Genomic DNA, 20271 nt, shown 5'->3' with positions numbered 1-20271 from the left:
TGACCTTTGACCCAGGAAGTTTGTCCGGTGTGAAATGCCTCACGGCTGGATGGCTTGCTCAACTGGTACCATCAGTTTCATGATGCATTTCTGGTCAAAAACACAGGGGAAACTTCACACACACGCAAGAGGGGCCCCAGAGGCACCAAAAAACGGCGTTAAATGCCAGTGTTAGAGGTGGCGGATTTTTGCCAAAAACATAAGGGGTTAGTATGTCGTTTTTTTGTGTGTTTTTCAACTTGCTTCTAATGCACTTTTCTTGTTAAAAACACTGGGGAAACCTCACACAAGCTCAACAGGGGCCCCAGAAGCACCCAAAACGGCATTAAATTGCTGTGTTTGCATGCGGTGGATCACAAGGGGTTAGTATGAAAAAACGACATACTAACCCCTTATGTTTTTGGCAAATATCCGCCACCTCTAGCACCTTTTTGGGTGCTTCTGGGGCACCTCTTGGTGTGTGTGTGAGGTTTCCCCTGTGTTTTTGACCAGGAAAGTGCATTTCAAGCATGTTGAAGAGTTCGAAATTAGGGCGGTATTTAGCGCCCTCCTGTGGTCACCAGCAGCCACTACACGACGTGGAGAGCCGCTGTCCAGCCTTCGTTGCTGCTAACTTGCTTCAAATGCACTTTTCTTGTCAAAAACACAGGGGAAACCTCACACAAGCTCAATAGGGGGCCCTTCAGAACCCCAAAACTGGGTAAAGTGGCAGTGTTAGAGGTGGCTGACTTTTGCCAAAGTTCATTTCATTTGTGCTTCATTTTCATTCACTTTGTGGACTTGTGGTGCAGCAACACGTCGTGTAATGGCGGCCGGTGACCACAGGAGGGCGCAGAGTACCCTCTCCATGAGGGGTTAGTATGTCGTTTATTTTCTGTTTTCCAACTTAAGTATATATTTGACTGAATGACATATTATTATATTATTATTGTAGGGATATTAGCCATATATTGGTGCTTGTCCTGGAGAAAAGGCGAAATTTACAGTGGCCAGCATGTATCGCAATCATTATGTCCGTTATAACATGATGTATGTTTACAAGGTGGTTAGCTCAGCTGGTAGCACCGAAGGTTAATGGTTCATGGATCAAGGTTCAATGCCAGGTGTAGTTTTTGGCCTTTTTGCTCATCATCCACTGCAGGTTTTGCTTTTGCCTTTGCCTTGAGTAATTCTGTTGGTCAGTTGGATCAATGGATAGCACTGCAGACTCATGGTGCAGGAGTTCAAGGTTCAATACCCAGTGAGGACAAGAGCAGTTATTTGTTGTTTTACTATTTCTCATGGTCCAGCATGTATCGCAGTCATCACGTCTGTTATAACATAAAGGAAGCTTACCAGGTGACTAGCTCAACTGGCAGCACCACAGATTCGTGGTGCAGGGGTTCAAGGTTCAATACCCAGGGTGAGTGTAGTTCCTCGTCCTTTTTCTTCCACGTCCGGCACGTTTCACAATCATCATCTCTGTTTTAACATGGCAGGCGCTTGCCAAATGGCTAGCTCAACTGGTAGCCCTGCAGCTTCATGGTGCAGGGGAGCAAAGTTCAATACCCGGTCAGGGTAAGTGTAGTTGAAAGTCATTTTGGCATTTGTCCAGTTCCAGCACCTATCGTCGTCATCACCTCCGTTATAACACCATGAATGTCTGCAAGCTGACTAGCTCCATTGGTAGCACCGCAGCTTCATGGTGCAAGGGAGCGAGGTTCAATACCCGGTCAGGGCAAGTATGGGGCATTTTGCCATTTGTCCAGTTTCAGCACCCATCGCAGTCATCACCTCCGTTATAACATCATGAATGTCTGCCAGCTGACTAGCTCCATTGGTAGCACCGCAGATTCATGGTGCTGGAGTACTGTGTTCAAATCCTAGTCGGTCCAAAAAAAAAAAAAAAACAAAAGTGATAGGGTGTTGCCTTCCCAGTTGGCACAATGAGGGGTGTGTGTAACTTCCCCCCTCAACTTGAAATTATGCGGGATCCTGCCTCGTGGGGATCCCGCCTCCAAAATGATCCTGCCTCTAGAGGGATTGTTAAATAAATATGTGCCTCCAACTGGATGAAGTCAACATAAAATGAGAAGTAGGTGGAGTTAAGTGAGCGCAAAAACGTATAGTGGGGGTTGGCCGGAGGGGAGGAGGGTGGCGAGGTGGGGAGGGGGGGGTGGGGCATGGCGGTCGTGAGGGAGGTCGCGCGCGGGGTGGATAGGCATAGTCAGCTGGTTTTTAAAATTTTTTTTAAAATCTTTAAATAAAATTTTTAAAAGATATTGTTTTGTTTGAACAGCCAGGATTTGAACCAGGAACTCCCACACCATGAATCAGCGGTGCTATCACCTGGGCCACAAGGCCGGCAAGTATGCCTTGTGATATAACGGAGGTCATGAGTACGATAGGTGCTGGAGAAATGTTAAAACCAGTAACAACTGCAGTTGCCCTTACCGGGTATTGAACCTCGCTCCCCTCACCATGAATCTGTGGTGCTACCAGTTGAGCTAGCCATCTGGCAAACGCTGAGATGTTATAACGGAGGTGATGACTACGATAACTGCTGAACTTGGGGAAATGTTGGGGAGTCTTTCGTCGTCAGCTCCTCTTCTTCATCGTCATCTCCTCGGTGGCATAAGTTGAGGTCCAGACGTCCCAACTCCTCCAGGCCTAAGAACTGTCCTTAACAACTGTGCCCCATTGATCGTCACTTGGAAGGCAACGTGCTATTTTGTAAGTTTAACCGGGATTTGAACCCCGACCCTTTGCACCATGAATCTTTGGTGCTACCAACCGAGCTAGCCAGCCAGCATGCATCACTGCTGCTATAATGGAGGTGTTGATCACTATACATGCTGGACCAAGAGAAATGGCAAAACAACCAATGTGCCTGATAAAGACAGTCGTTATGTCACATTATGTATCATTTGTAGAAAAATTAGCATAAGTGAAAATATTCATGTTATAAAAAACATGCCCTCAAAACTTTTAAATGTAAAATATTTTGTATATATATATATATATATATATATATATATATATTCATGGCTTTGTCCTTCTGGGCTGCAATAAATATGAGAAATAATTTAGCTTCAAGTATCAAGAGCACTGGGTAGGTGGCGGCCATCCTTAAGAAGCAAGTTGAAAACCCCCCCCCCCAAAAAACAACATACTAACCCGTTATTATTTTTTGTCAAATATCACCGCATGCAAACACCGCCATTTTATACCGTTTTTGGTTGCTGAAGGGCCCCCTGTTGATCTTGTGTGAGGTTCCCCCTGTAGTTTGAACCAGAAAAGTTCATTAGAGGCAAGTTGAAAGAAACAGAAAAAAAACAACATACATATGATTTTTGTGGGTCTGGGGTACACCCACGCCACTGGGATCAGCGTGCCGTCCAGACCCCACACCATGTCCTCCAGTTCCTGTGGAGTGAACTGCGCACATGGGGATAAGCACACACCTGAACTAAATAGACAGGAGTAATTAGGGACAGGTGTGGGTGATTAGCACAACCAAGGAAGACAAGGCAAAACAGGAAGTAAACAACTTCTTTTGAACATTTGACATGACCGGGTTTTGAACTCAGGTCCCATTGACCATGACCCACAGCTGCTACCGACTGCGGCATTCAGCCGGCGAGCTCGGTAGATGTTATAACGGAGGTGATCGTCACCTTACATATTGAACCTGGTGAAATAGCAAAACAATTGACATGACCGGGTTTTGAACTCTGGTCCACACACATTGTGTCCCACTGCTGGTACCAGTTGAGCTAACTAGCTCACAAACAATGCAATTTTATAACGGAGGTGATCATTACAATACATGTTGAACCTGGTGAAATAGCAAAACAAGCAACATTTGACGTGACCGGGTTTTGAACTATGGTCCCTACCAACTGTGACCCACTGCTGCTACCAAGTGATCCACCCAGCCTGCAAGTGTTTTTTTTTTAACAAAAACAGTTCCAATATCTTGATGGCTAGCTCAACTGGTAGCGCCACATAAACATGGTGCAGGCAGGGAACACCCAATATATTCGGTAATTTTGGTCAAATTGTTTAGTCAAACCCAAACCTTTAGCCACTCTTTAGGGGTGTACCAACTCATTAGACCAAAAGGTGGAGCACCCAATATCTCTGTCATAGTACCTGGTATATAGCCAGCTGTTAGTAGTGTAAGCTGATATTATGACATACTACACGCTCCTCCTCCTCCTCTGACCCAAATCCTGCATTAATAAGGATACCTATACTGTACATCACTACTGATGTGCCAGCTATTATGTCAGCATGTGATGCTAGCTTGATGGTGGGGATGACCTCATTCCACGCTAGTATTTTCAGTAGTGAATTGGGTAGGAAGCCTCCTGCTGGTCGTCGGTAGTAAGACAGTTTATTGTGTTTTAGAAAGGCACACTAGAATTTTGTCCTTAGAAGGTAGTATCACTATGAAATATTTCATTTGTACCTTTTACTGTTTAAATATATTTGGAGAACAATTCCCAAAATAAAGCAAACATAATGAAATGGAAATATTGTAAATTAAAAATTAAGTCACATTTTTGCTGTATTAATTTAATCCTTAGAATTAAATTAATCACAATTAATTATTAATTAATCATTACAGTTTTCGTCTGTGGGACATTCCAATATGTGAGTATAACTTACCTTATTACAACTACGATGAAGGTCAGATTTTGACATCGCTTTGTTGACAATGGATGACCTTGAGGTCCAGTTTCTCATGGTGTGTGATCAAGGGCGATGTCAGCGAGTGCCGCTCAAACCCAAGCAGAAGAAGAACGACCGACTTTGTGAGCAGGACACATTTGGTCTTGTTTTTAACTTGATATAACGGAGGTCATGAAAACAATACATGCTGAACCTGGTGAAATAGTAAAATTATGTAAACACATACAGAAAATGTGGCATCACTTTTAGGGACATTTCCACAATGACAGGCTGCTGCAAACATTCGAGTGGACATTGTCGGTCGGGGGACCCACCCTACGTGTCACTGGATGCAAAGTCACGAACCACGCTGCTTCCGTCATTTTAGTAGCATCAATTTTAAATATTCAATAATTTTTTAAAAAACTGTATGTAATATGTGGAAAAAACAACAACGAAGTTGTAATTTTTTTTTATTATGTTGCAGGAAAAGTTTAAAGTCCAAATATTATGGGGATAAAATCATAATTACAAAAAGAAAAGTTTTAAGTCAAGATATTATGGAGATAAAATCATAATTACAAAAAGAAAAGTTTAAAATCATTATACTAAATTCTATATAATTATTTTATTATGATTTTAAATTTAAAAAAATGTAAAAACGCAGAAATAGGAAGAAAAAACTTGCTGGAATTTTATGACAAAGTTGAAATATTAAGAGAAAAACTGACATAACTAAAAAAAACAGCTTGTAATAGGAGGAAAAGTTTAAAGTCCAAATATTATAGGGATAAAATCATAATTACAAAAAGAAAAGTTTTAAGTCAAAATATTATGGGGATAAAATCATAATTACAAAAAGAAAAGTTTAAAATCATTTTCTAAATTCTATATAATTATTTTATGATGATTTTAAATTTTAAAAAATTGTAAAAACGCAGAAATAGGAAGAAAAAACTTGCTGGAATTTTATGACAAAGTTAAAATATTAAGAGAAAAACTGACATAACTAAAAAAAAACAGCTTGTAATAGGAGGAAAAGTTTAAAGTCCAAATATTATAGGGATAAAATCATAATTACAAAAAGAAAGGTTTAAAGCCCAAATATTATGGGGATAAAATCATAATTACAAAAACAAGTTTTTAATCATTATACTGAATTCTATATAATTATTTTGTTATTATTTTTAAAAAAATTGTAAAACCGCAGAAATAAGAAGAAATAATTTGCTGGAATTTTATGACAAGGTTAAAATATTACACGAAAAACTGACATAACTAAAAAAAAAAAAAGCTTGTAATAGGAGGAAAAAAATTGAAATACAAGATAAATTTAAGACAAACGACATGTGGAATCTGTAAATAAGACTCTTCTTGAATCAAGCATTCATGTAGATTTAACAGCACGGTGACCCCGACGCTATATAGAAGTGGACCTCGTTTTTCGAAAAGTTTTTGGTATTAAAAAGTCACATTACCATTCACTTTGATGATATACGTTTTAAAATGAATGGGCAATGAGAGGCCTACTCGACAACACAGCTGGAATTTGGCATGTGAGCTGGCTGAAAACTGGTTCGTTCCAACTTTAGATTGCACCGACCGCTTTATTGGCCTAACACGACCTGACAGGACACCTGCTTGTGTAAAGATGGATTACACGCAATAACACCTGGTGCACACACTTAAGAGACGTGTGTGTGTGTGTGTGTGTGTGGTTTGGGGGGAGGGCACAGGGGGAGAAAAGTGGACGGCTCTTGGAAAGATGTTGTTTCATTTCCAAAACACCAGCTGAGCCCTCATCCCTCTGTGCCCACAGTTAATTCACCACGGGATGCTTAAACTAGCACACTTATTTGGCTGCAACTTTTTTTTTTTTTGGCGGGGAGGGGGGCAATTATTTCAGCACGGAGGAACCTTCAAAGTTTTTACACCCACGACAATTTGGAGTTCGACCAACAGTTTCTGGAAAAATGCCTCAGAAGTTCTGATTATTTTAAGTTACCGATTATTTTTTTTTTACCTTTTCAATTGAGTGATCAGGGGTGTCCAAACTTTTTCCAGCATGGTGAAAATGAATTATAATTATTATTGGTACAGATATTACCATACGGTAAATATGGGATGTACGGTAAATATGATTATTGGTACCGATATTGACCGTACATTCCTAATCCTAAAATATTTGAGCATCTATTTTTTTATAAATAAAAAATATTTTAGGATTGGGGATGTACGGTCAATATCGGTACCAATAATTATATTTAAAAAAATTGGATTAGGGATGTACGGTAAATATCGGGACCAATAATCATATTTACCGTACATCCCTAATCCTAAAATATTTTGGCATAAATTTTTTTTATAAATAAAAAATATTTTAGGAAATATTATAGTGTATATTATATATTATAGTGTATAATTATATATTATATTTATTTATTATATATTATCTTATATTTATTATTATATTTATATTATATATTATAGTGTATAATCCTAAAATATTTTGGCATCAATTTTTTTTATAAATAAAAAATATTTTAGGATTAGGGATGTACGGTAAATATCGGGACCAATAATCATATCGATGCCAAATATTTTGGCATCGATTTTTTTTATAAATAAAAAATATTTTAGGATTAGGGATGTACGGTAAATATGATTATTGGTACCGATATTTACTGTACATGCCTAAAACTAAAATATTTTTTATTTATAAAAACATCAATGCCAAAATATTTTAGGATTAGGGATGTACGGTAAATATCGGGACCAATAATCATATTTACCGTACATCAATGCCAAAATATTTTAGGATTAGGGATGTACGGTAAATATGATTATTGGTACCGATATTTACTGTACATGCCTAATACTAAAATATTTTTTATTTATAAAAAAATCGATGCCAAAATATTTTAGGATTAGGGATGTACGGTAGATATGATTATTGGTCCCGATATTTACCGTACATCCCTAATACTAAAATATTTTGGCATTGATGTACGGTAAATATGATTATTGGTCCCGATATTTACCGTACATCCCTAATCCTAAAATATTTTCACATCAATTTTTTTATAAATAAAAAATATTTTTCACATCAATTTTTTTATAAATAAAAAATATTTTAGGATTAGGGATGTACGGTAAATATCAGTACCAATAATCATATTTACCGTACATCCCTAATCCTAAAATATTTTGGCTTTGATTTTTTTGTTTTAATTCCAATGTAAATATATGATATTTATCATCAGCCCGATATCATATCTGTTGATATCGGTGTATTTTTCCCAATCATGAAAACCGATATTAAAACAAGTGTTCATTGCACCACATTACACATATCGGTATCAGAAATGGAGAATTTGACAATATCGGTTTTCGGCAAGAAAGTAAATATCGGACACCCCTACTTCGGATTCATGAAAACGGTAGCGAGACATCTGAAGACAGCCAATCTGTATCTTTATTTTCTATGACAACCACACCCAATACCAAACTCCAGTTGAAACAATTGAACTCAACAAGAAATGAGAAAGACAGTAAAGATAAAACTCTTTTAAATGAACAAAAAAAGGAAACCATTTTCCTAATTCTTGGCAAAGTCGAGTCTTTCCTGAATATTAGCGCTGCAAATAATGAGTGCAAAAAGGGTGTGTGTTTGATATGTTTCAGTCTGGAATCATAATAATAATAATAATGGAATGTTTCTTTTGGATTTCTCATTCTTTTGAATGGTACACCCTGCTATGTTAAAGCTTGTATGAATGCTAAAAACACGCCACCTGTTGCTTTTTGAAGAATGCGGTGCAAAGGATTTGGCTTATTAGCTGCTGAAACATTACGGTGATTTTTTTTTTTTTTAATAAAAAAGGTGTTGACGGTGCTAGATGCTAACAGGCACTGCTGGATTTTCTCCTAAAAGCAGAGTGAATATGCATATTATGTTGATAAGATTGCCAGTGAAGGACAGGACAAGCTAAAGCTAAATATACAACAAACTAAATGGGCTGCCTTTATGTGACGAATTATCAATTGAAGACCCCCCCTAATCGGGAGAGGGGATAAAAGTGCAGCACCGAGGGGTTTCTATTATCACCATACTGGTATTATTAGGCTTATGTTGCAGACAAATTACAGTAAAAGTCTAAAGACTGATCGACCAAAGGACACGTGTGCCTGGTGGGAGTAAATATTGTGTTCAATTGGAAAGGCCGGCTGGTGGAGTTAGCGTAGCCGCGGCGTAGCAAACGTCCTGGCTCACTAGCGCGGTTGATGGATGGGCTGGTTGATGTTCTTAGGGGGGTGCAGCTTGGGGACGGACGGCTGGGGCTTCTGGTGCGCCACCTGGGCAGCAGCCGGGGTGAAGTCCTTATCGCCCTAAACAAAGACAGTCAGCCAACACCACGTCAATTGGCGCGCTATTGTTCTATTATAAAACGATCCCTGTAAAATTGATTTATTTGAAATAATTTTCTTGTTTAGTTGTGACTTTTTCCATTTTATTCTCATAATTTATTATTTTTTATGAATTTAATTTTAATTATTTTTTTCAAAATTTTCCAACTTTGTGTTTTTTTTATGTAGTTTTATTATTTTGCCCATTATACGATGGGCAAAATAATCAATTATGGCGAGGGGTCCTACTCCCTTTGGATATGTGGAACTGTTGAAGAATTTTCTTGTTTAATTGTGACTTTTTTCCATTTTATTCTCATAATTTATTAATTTTAATGAATTTAATTTTAATTATTTTTTTCAAAATATTCCAACTTTGTGTTTTTTTATGTAGTTTTATTATTTTGGCCATTATACAATGACTTTTTCCTCATCAATTATGGCGAGGGGTCCTACTCCCTTTGGATATGTGGAACAGTTAAAAAAATTCTTGTTTAATTGTGAATTTTACCATTTTATTCTCATAATTTATTAATTTTAATGAATTTAATTTTAATTAATTTTTTCCAAATATTCCAATTGTGTGTTTTTTATGTAGTTTTATTATTTTGCCTATAATACAATGGGCAAAATAATCATCAATTATGGCGAGGGGTCCTACTCCCTTTGGATATGTGGAACTGTTGAAGAATTTTCTTGTTTAATTGTGACTTTTTTCGATTTTATTCTCATAATTTATGAATTTTAATGAATTTAATTTTAATTAATTTTTTCAAAATATTCCAACTTTGTGTTTTTTTTATGTAGTTTTATTATTTTGGCCATTATACAATGACTTTTTCCTCATCAATTATAGCGAGGGGTCCTACTCCCTTTGGATATGTGGAACAGTTAAAAAAAATTCTTGTTTAATTGGGAATTTTACCATTTTATTCTCATAATTTATTATTTTTTATGAATTTAATTTTAATAAATTTTTTCAAAATATTCCAACTTTGTGTTTTTTTATGTAGTTTTATTATTTTGCCCATTATACGATGGGCAAAATAATCATCAATTATGGCGAGGGGTCCTACTCCCTTTGGATATGTGGAACTGTTGAAGAATTTTCTTGTTTAATTGTGACTTTTTTCCATTTTATTCTCATAATTTATTAATTTTAATTAATTTAATTTTAATTATTTTTTTCAAAATATTCCAACTTTGTGTTTTTTTTATGTAGTTTTATTATTTTGGCCATTATACAATGACTTTTTCCTCATCAATTATGGCGAGGGGTCCTACTCCCTTTGGATATGTGGAACAGTTAAAAAAATTCTTGTTTAATTGTGAATTTTACCATTTTATTCTCATAATTTATTATTTTTTATGAATTTAATTTTAATTAATTTTTTCAAAATATTCCAACTTTGCGTTTTTTTATGTAGTTTTATTATTTTGCCCATTATACGATGGGCAAAATAATCATCAATTATGGCGAGGGGTCCTACTCCCTTTGGATATGTGGAACAGTTAAAAAAATTCTTGTTTAATTGTGAATTTTACCATTTTATTCTCATAATTTATTAATTTTAATGAATTTAATTTTAATTAATTTTTTCAAAATATTCCAACTTTGCGTTTTTTTATGTAGTTTTATTATTTTGCCCATTATACGATGGGCAAAATAATCATCAATTATGGCGAGGGGTCCTACTCCCTTTGGATATGTGGAACAGTTAAAAAAATTCTTGTTTAATTGTGAATTTTACCATTTTATTCTCATAATTTATTAATTTTAATGAATTTAATTTTAATTATTTTTTTCCAAATATTCCAATTGTGTGTTTTTTATGTAGTTTTATTATTTTGCCGATAATACAATGGGCAAAATAATCATCAATTATGGCAAGGGGTCCTACTCGATTTGGATGTGTGGAACTGTTTAAAAAATTTCATGTTTAATTGTGACTTTTTCCATTTTATTCTCATAATTTATTAATTTTGATTAATTTAATTTTAATGAATTTTTTAAAAACTATTCAAACAATGGGCAAAATAATCATCAATTATGGTGAGGGGTCCTACTCCCTTTGGATATGTGGAACTATGAATTGAATTATGTGATGTACTCGTAACTTGCATGTTCAAATAAAATTAAACCGTAACCATTACCAACGTTCGATCTCTAAACTCCTCTGCTCCGCTTTTTATTTCTCATTTTTGTTCGCCCGGTGGCAAATGTACACACATTTTATCGTACAGACTGCATGACCCTCACCTGCCATGTTTTGTGCATGTCAGTGTTGCAGTGCACGTGAACGCAGCACGCTGCTTGCTGCCTGTGTGTAGGCGGCGTGCACCGACATCACAAACATTCTCCGGTGTTTCTTTTATTTACAGCCAATTCCACAGCTAACTGCAAGGAATGATGCCTTTGACCTCAAATTACCCTTCTCCTCTCGTCTGAAGCTTAGAGCCTCCATCCAACTCCTTCCAACTCATGTGTGTGTGTGTGTTTGTGTGTAACAGACAAACAAACACTATCTCTGCAGCACAGTGGATTGGAGTGTTTGACAAAGAACAGACATTAAATGCAAAAGAGGATACCTTTTTTTAAAATTATTTTATGCTGATTTGCTTGGAAATTATGTAAAATTATTTCTATTTGAAAAAAAAAAGGAGGCAAAAATTGAGACGCAATTAAATCCCTCCTTTCTCCACCCATGTGGCTACAGAAGATAAACGTCTTTGCTTTTTATTTTGTGAATTATTCACACTGATTCAGCACAGCGTAGCAATTCATTGAAGAATATTTCCCGTACTTCGGATCATCTGCCTGCATGCAAATGAGCCTAAATGAAAAATAAACATCAAAATGACCAAAAAAATTTAGATTTAGGAATTTGTTCACTTCCTGTCTGCGACCCAACCAGAATGGATACGCAACGCAACTATTGGTCCCGTTGCGAACCATTAGGCCCGAGATGGACCAAAGTCAATGTGCGTGAATATCTTGACTTACCTCAAACACAAAGATAATAGGACTGCTTTCATGGATTACTAGAACATTTTAAAATATTTACATTTGAGGGGCTGAAATCAGAGGATATTTAATTTTTTTTTTACACAAAAAAATGTGTTGAATGCCAAATTAGTTTGATTAATCATCGATTAAGAGTTGCAGCTCCACTATGAGCCAACTGATATTGCTTATCTCACCACAAATGTGTGTGTGTGTGTTACCTTTGTCACCACTCCAGACACAATCACTGGGACCTTGGGTGGACTGAAACGACAAAAAAAGATATTTCATAAGCACTCTTCACTCATGATACAGCCAGTGTGTAATTTTATTGATACACAAACACATAGGGATTATTATCAGGACGACGTAAAGTGTTTGTAAAATTGTTCTTGCACAGTATCCATTTATTATTACATATTTATTAATATTAACATTTTATTTTTATTAAATTCGGGATAATTATATTATATTATTTAATTATATATATATAATAATTTAAATATACATTAATTATATTTATTATTAATTTTATTCTTACTGTTTATTTATTCGTTATATTTTCTTGTACTGCTCATAATTTTTTTTTTTTTCTTAAATTATAATAAGGTTAAGCAATCTTCAGTGGGTGGAGTTATTTAATAAGAGCTTTTGTTGTGTGAACACACACCACCCACAGATGTACTCTCTTTAGCGCACACGCATGGGCTGGATCTGGCAGGGCCTTAAATAGCCCCCATTCATCCTGGCCAAATTCCAGGCCTCACAGATCCTGAATGTCAGGAGGAGGTAGACGAGGTGGGAGAAAAGTGCTGAGCTAAGCGAGGTTAAAAAAAAAAAAAGTGAAAAGGGCTGGAAAAATGAGAGGTTAAAAAAAAAAAAAAAACAACCCACATATTTTAGGGCACGTAGAGGAGAAAAGGGGTGTGGTCAAGGGAGGCGTGCGGTCAGGGAAGGACATACGGAGGCTAGCACCTTTATATTAATAATAATAATAGATCCTGAGAGAAGTGGAAATGAGGCTGGAGGGCGGCGAGCGTGGATAAAAAGAAACGGAGAGAGGGAGTGGGTGCTCGGAGTCGACCTTCATGTGACAAACGAGCCCCGCCGTCAACATTTTACAGCGTCGTCGCCCTGTAGTTAGCTTGAACACCTTTAAAAGTCACCCCAAAGACTTCAGCACCCACAGTCGTTACAATACCTACTATGAGGAAGACCACTGATTAGTATTCTTGATACTGGAGTTAAAATAAACTTGATACTGGCTAAAGTAGACAGGGGGCAGCAAAGAGCTGCAAGGCGACGAAAAGCGGATAAGGAAGGGAGTTAAAACTAGCAAGGATCCTAATTCTGCATTTTTAAGGAGGGAACTACGCATTCTTTGTAAGCCACACCCAGATCTCCGTCGTGTTTCAGCGGCGCAGGAAGTTTGCTGCCGTAGGGGAGGAGGTGGTGGTGGTGGTTGCTATAGAAACTGATGCCTGCTGCATCTCCTTTTTCTTGCCACTTAACTCCGCTCCCCAACCCCCGCACCTTGAGCTGTCAGCTTGCCGCATAGTTGTTGACGAGTTGCGAAATGAAAGAACTCCGCTGGAGTTTGCATGACTTTTGATGGAATCTGGGATTCTTAAAAAAAAAAAAAAAAAAAAAAAAAAAAAAACAAGGAGCGCTTGCTAGTCATCAGAGTAGGATGGCGGCTTAAGAGATGAGAGATGAAAAAGCAGATTATTAGTATCAACATTGCTGTTTTTTTCTCCCCACACTATGACTTCATTCCCATAATAACATTGTTGCCCAACATAATTTACAAAAAATATTTCAATGTGATTTTTGCACACTTTTACGTATTAAGACTTTATTCTTGTAATATTCTAACTTTTTCCGCAACCTAATTTTCCCAAATATTACTATTTTTGTCAGTTACCTTAATTTTTTTTTATTTTTCTTTAATTTTTTTTTTTTTTTAAAGTTTTGTTTTTTTATTTGGGCAAATATTTGAAACATTACAGTGCATTTCTTACAATCAAAATATAACTTACCATTATTTACATATGTATTCAACGATCTGATCACAAGCCCAAAAGGAGTAGGCTGAAGCAAAAGCTTATAAATGCCGACCCTTTTTCGCAAGTCTTGTTTTCCCCTGTTATTGTTATCATTGTAATATTATTGTTATTATTCAACTTCATGCTACTAAGATTTTATTATTTTTCATAATAATAAACAACTTTTTTTTCGTTATTTTGGACTTTAATCTTGTAAAATTATAATTTTTTTTAACATTTTTGCTACTGTGTTTTTGGTAATCTGTATTTCATTTTTTTTTTAATAATAATAAAAAAAAGATAATCTGTATTTCAAATCGATTGATGTACTGGCTTTCCAAAAAATTATGACTTTTACATATTTTGACTTTATTCTTGGAATATTCTAACTTTTTTTCCCCAAATATTATAACCTTTGTCAGTTACCTTATTAGTTCAACTTTATGCTACTAAGATTTTATTATTTTTCATAATAATAAAACAATTTTTTTCGTTAGTTTTGACTTTAATCTTGTAAAATTACTGTTTTTTTTTAAACATTTTTGCTACTGTGTTCTTGATAATCTGTATTTCAAATCTATTGATGCACTCGCTTTCCACAAACCAAATTTTCCCCAGTGAAGTCTGTGTTTTTATTGCACAGTGATAATGCATTCAGACCATATAATTCAATTCTGTTTCCAACTACTTCCACAGCCCATTTAGGCAGCAAATTGGATACTTACTACTTATTTGCGCCCTCTGTTGGCAGAAAAATGTATCTCAACCTCATTATTACTACCTTGTATTTCCATACCCATCAAACTATCATCCTCCTTAATGCTAAACATCGCTCCTCCCTTCACCCCCAACCGCCCATCTGGGCTAGATTGGTTTGGGCAGGTGCTCCCCTGACTACAACGCTTCAGTGGCCGCAGCTGATGTGAAATTTACCCACTCGCCACCTGCTGGACGTCAATCAGCGCCACTCATGGAGGGGACAGCGTGAGTGAGAGGTTTACTGATGGAGCGCAAATACGGTTATATACACCTACTTTTTTTCCCCCATGGGCACAGCTTATTTTCTACTAAAATTACATTATTTTTCTTTGCACTATTATAATACTATTACTTTATTCACATAAAATTAAAGCCGTTAACTATTTTAACGTTCTTCCTGTACATTTTCTGACTGTAATTTTGATGCTATTCCCATAATATTTAGACTGTATTCTCATAACATTAGAACCTTTTGCACAAACCTAAGTTAATCTTGACTATTTTGGCTATGTTTAGACTATGACTATGTCAAACTACTGCTGATTTTTGCTGTTTTCAACATTGCTAGGTTTTTTTTCCCCCACTCTGACTTCATTCCCATAATAAATTTTTTGCCCAATATAAATTTACAAAAAATTTGATTTTTGCACACTTTCTTTACATAATTATGACTTTTACATATTTTGACTTTATTCTTGTAATTTACTTTTTCCGCAATTTTTGCTGTTTTTTTTCTTCTAAATTATATTTACAGAAAGTGCAGAAGGCCAATAAATGGCCCCCGGTCAGCAATTTGGACACACATGGTCTCGAGGCTAAAAAAAAATCACAAACAAAGTCAATCTAAGAAAACCGTATGTTGCATCTACAAACCAAAATATATAACACAAGTCTCATATTGAATATTATTAGAATGTGCAGGTGTGTGAATAGCTGCGGATTTTATTTTGCTTTGGGTGATTTTTTTTGTCACCTTTTCATACCTGGAAAAAAACTATTCAATGAGCAGAATAGCAGAGGCTGGTAAATGGGTTAACGTGCAGCATTCATAATTAACTTTCCTCACATTAGTATTCCTCACATGGCTTCATTCACACTCTCCTGCGTGAGTTTAGCAGCCAATGCTAGCCTCAAGTAGAGGAAAAAGGAGGGGGTTGCACTGGAATATTTTCCAGTTTGAAAGCACGATCAGAAAACATTTTCTCGGTATGACGAATCGATAATTTCCACTTAAATGTGCAATATGTGGTTATCCGTGAAGATGAAAAGTTGAGTATGAATCCATATCCGGTGAAGCAACACAAGGAAATGCACACATCAGCAGATTATCCCTCTCTCTCTCCCACTATTAGTTAATACTTTACTCGTGATTTGTGTCCACTATTAGAAACCCTCTCAGTATTATATGTAGTACAATACTACATATGCATCCAAAATGTACAGTGTGGAGACCCTCACCGGCTGCTCACATACTCCTCCTCGTCGTCATCTCTCTGGGGCGGCTCAGGGGAAGCAGTCGGTTGGTGCTTCTGCACTATCCTCATACCTCCGGCTTTCACTGCAACATAAACAATATACAACTGCAATATTAAGGGCTCTAAATGCAATATACTAAGTTATATGTGAAGTATTCCCATAATGCCTCATACTAACTCTGAGTGTATAGACTGGTCATATATCTCATCTCGTTTCATATTATCTACATACTGTATTGTATATAACTCTGGGGAAAAAAAGTTGATTTTGTTAATACTTGGGTTGTTTATACTGTTTATTTTTCTATATTGTGTATTTTGTACTGCTTAGCTGACTCCCCACTGAAATTCCCAACTGAGGGACGAATAAAGGCATATCTTAATCTTAAACGTGGACTCTATATACATAAAGTAAAAAGTATACAAAATAACATAGCCAGAAAACTGTGTTTTTGTGTGGAATATGTGATTTATGTCACAGAAAGCTGCACAATCTCTACTAGCATAAACGCGAGGGGGAAGAGCAGCAAGGGATCACAACCGCAATGGCACTTCCGGTATGGTAACTAGGGTCCGAAGGTGCATTATGTTATCTTTGTGTGTTATCAGCGCAGCTGCCGAGGCCGCCGTGGCCTGTCCACGTACACCTTATCCAGCCACGCACCTCCCCGCTCGCTGACCTCCACGTCACTATGCTACTGACGTTACAGCTGCCGTATTGTAATGCAATTAGCTTTAAAAAGGTGCCAAGTGAGCATCCGTAGTGTTTTCCGGAAGTACGTACGTGCTAGCATAATAAAAAAGGTATAGGCTGTAAATTTCGACCAATATTAGGCTATTAAATGTTGTCAGTTGTATATTTGTGATATTATTGAGTGTTTGTGATTATTTAAGCACGTTACACGATATTTGGTTAAAAACAAGCAACAATAAAAGGCCTTGGAATGAGTAAGAAGCTGGAAAACAACAAGGTAGTAACCGTACCTGCGGGGGGGTGTCCTCCTTTGGTTTCGACCTTTTCTTTCGGTGGAGACGACATCTTTAAGGCTCCGAGGTGCGTCGACGCCGACTTTTACGGCTTCCAAAAGCCGCTTCTGGCTTAATTCTGGCCCAAATTTGGGACGGTTCTCTGGTCTGGAGTCGTCAACGTGGCTTTTTCCTGACGATTGTTTGCTTGGGAAACGATGCGTAATGGCGTCATCAGTGCAGTGGGCGTGGTGACGTCATGACGCTAACGTACTAAAACTTTATTGATAAAGTCTTTGTTGACGGATACAAAACATGACATATGCGTTAATGTTGTTGTGCGCGGCTTACCGTTCATTTATTATTAAACAATTAATTAATTAGTTGTAATTATGCCTTTGCAAAAATATTATCATAATTTAACAATAGTTATTATGCTTTAAGTTTCCTGTAGTGTACAAATGCACGCCCTCTGAGGTTGTCTATGTTTGTATACTATTAATACGAGTAGTACTGTATGTACTGTGTGATTCCATTACTCTCTGTGACCTTATGTTTTATTTTTTTGTATTTGTTTTGCCTCAGTGGACAATGTTTCATTAATTAATCTATAGTCAGAGCTACAAAGGTGTTACATCCACCCACATAGTGAACCTAACATAACATTAGCCTGGTTGACTGCCCCTTGACGAGGGTGTTGACAACCAATTAAAAGGCTAGGAGTTCAGTTGCAGGTCATTTGGAATCCTGTCCAATTATATTAAAAAAAATAATAATTAAACAAGACAAGTTGATGAAGATGTGATTGTTGCAGACAACACATCAGCAGGGATTTTGTTTTTGTAATGATTTTCTGTCATCAATCAGAACTGACTAATGCATTACAATGGTGATGCTAACATTGTGCATTAGCCAATTCAAGGTTGCATTTACAAAAATTAAGCTAAAACTATAAAACAGATTTCCTAAAAAATTTGCAGGGGGCGACACATTTTGGTGAGGCTCTGGATATAGGTGCAATTAGGAAAAAATAAATAAATTACCATATCACTTTCTTCCAGGAAGTAGCTTGCTAATACCTAGCACTTGTGTATGGACTTGCTTAGTAGTATCCATGTTTCAAGTTAAAGGGTTTTTGAGTGTATAAAAAGATAAGTGATAAGTGCATTTACACAAATGGCCACTGGGGGGAAGACTTCTGCTTCAATTCATCCCCATCTGAAGATGTATGTCAGTTTCTGTCCTGCAGGACTGAGCTAGTGCAGCCCCAAAGCAGAAGACAAACAAAAAAAAAACTCTCCTAACATCCTGGAGCCTATCCCAGCTGTCTTGGGGCGAGAGGCGGGGTACACCCTGGACTGGTCACCAGCCAATCACAGGGCACATATAAGACAAACAACCATTCACACTCACATTCATACTGATGGACAATTTGGAGTCGCTAATTAACCGAGCATGTTTTTGGAATGTGGGACCTTTCTAAACATTATTAGAGACCTCTAGACATGAAACAGCACCCCTATAATCACATTTAAACTTCTGTTACCCAATATAGTTTATATAACATGACAAAATTAGACATTTAAGACGTAAATAAGACTCATTCCAGCGCTAGGGTAGTCAAACTGTGGGGCGGACAGGATGTGATGGTGGGTGTTCAGAGTTGACTTTTTGCTAGGCATTTGTAAGGGATTTTTATTCTGCATTACTGTGAGATATTTTTGGGTAATAGGAGTGTAAATGTGACTATAGGGGTGCTATTTCATGTCTGTAGGACTCTAATAATGTTGATTCATTCATTCATTTTCTTCTGTTTATCCACATGAGGGTCGCAGGGGTGCTGGAGCCTATCCCATCTGTCTTTGGGCGAGAGGCGGGGTACACCCTGGACTGGTGGCCAGCCAATCACAGGGCACATATAGACAAACAACCATTCACACTCACATTCATACCTATGGACAATTTGGAGTCGCTAATTTATTAACCTAGCATGTTTTTGGAATGTGGGAGGAAACCGGAGTGCACGGGGAGAACACGCAAGCTCCATACAGAGATGGCTGAGGGTGGGGAAGGACAAAATAAGAAGTTACCACTTCCACACAAAATAGGAGGATAACTCATTCATTCATTTTCTACCACATTTCCTCACAAGGGTTGCAGGGGGTGCTGGAGCCTATCCCAGCTGTCTTCAGGCGAGTGGCGGGGTACACACTGGACTGGTGGCCAGCCAATCACAGGGCACATATAGACAAACAACCACTCACATTCATACCTATGGACAATTTGGAGTCGCTAATTAACCTAGCATGTTTTTGGAATGTGGAAGGAGAAAACCCACGTATGCACGAGGAGAACATGCAAACTTCACACAGAGATGGCCGAGGGTGGAATTAAACCCTGGTCTCCTAGCTGTGAGGTCTGCGCGCTAACCACTTGACCACCGTGCCGCCCCAGCCTTTCATTACTCAGAGTGTAAATACATGGCACATATTCAAACTGCCTAAAGGTGGAATCCGCTGCAGAAGTCAGTGAGCTCGACACCTGCCTGTGGGTGATACCTGCATGTGTGTGTGGGTGGGTGGGTAGTGTGGTAGGACCTTGGAGAGGAGGAATTGCTCCAGGTGACGTCTTGAAGAGAGACAGAATGAGGACGTCACAGGTGAATGCTTTTGTTCAAGCTGACAGGTTCATACACACACATGAATGCATGCATGCATGCATGTGCTTATATGCATGAAATCATATATTGGACACACACACACACACGCACACACACACACACACACACACACAGGTATCTCTGTGGGAGACAGCTGGCTCTCCTGCAGCAGCACTAATATGCATGAATAGCCAAGGTCCATCTTCCAGAAGCACTGACCATTCAATAACTGACAATCCACCATGAGGTGTTTATGATAGACGGAAAAGAGTATGAATCAGTGCAACAGCAAAAGTGACT

General features: G+C 37.4%; 1 protein-coding gene across 1 annotated transcript; it reads right to left on the bottom strand.

Moving 5' to 3' along the window:
- Positions 1-8107: 8107 nt before the first annotated feature.
- Positions 8108-17559, bottom strand: dap (death-associated protein). Its single transcript, XM_058060560.2, has 4 exons — positions 17331-17559; positions 16330-16429; positions 12289-12331; positions 8108-9045 (listed from the first exon to the last, which is right to left on the bottom strand). The coding sequence occupies exons 1-4, from the start codon at positions 17383-17385 to the stop codon at positions 8929-8931; spliced, it is 315 nt and encodes a 104-aa protein (XP_057916543.1). The 5' UTR covers positions 17386-17559; the 3' UTR covers positions 8108-8928.
- Between the last annotated feature and the right edge of the window lie 2712 nt (positions 17560-20271).

The sequence above is a fragment of the Doryrhamphus excisus genome, linkage group LG5 (assembly GCF_037039965.1).
Source record: "Doryrhamphus excisus strain RoL-2023G ecotype Guam linkage group LG5, RoL_Dexc_Guam_v1.1, whole genome shotgun sequence".
Classification (NCBI taxonomy): Eukaryota; Metazoa; Chordata; class Actinopteri; order Syngnathiformes; family Syngnathidae; genus Doryrhamphus; species Doryrhamphus excisus.
Note: the sequence above shows the minus strand (reverse complement) of the source record. Positions and strands in the feature narration are given on the sequence as shown.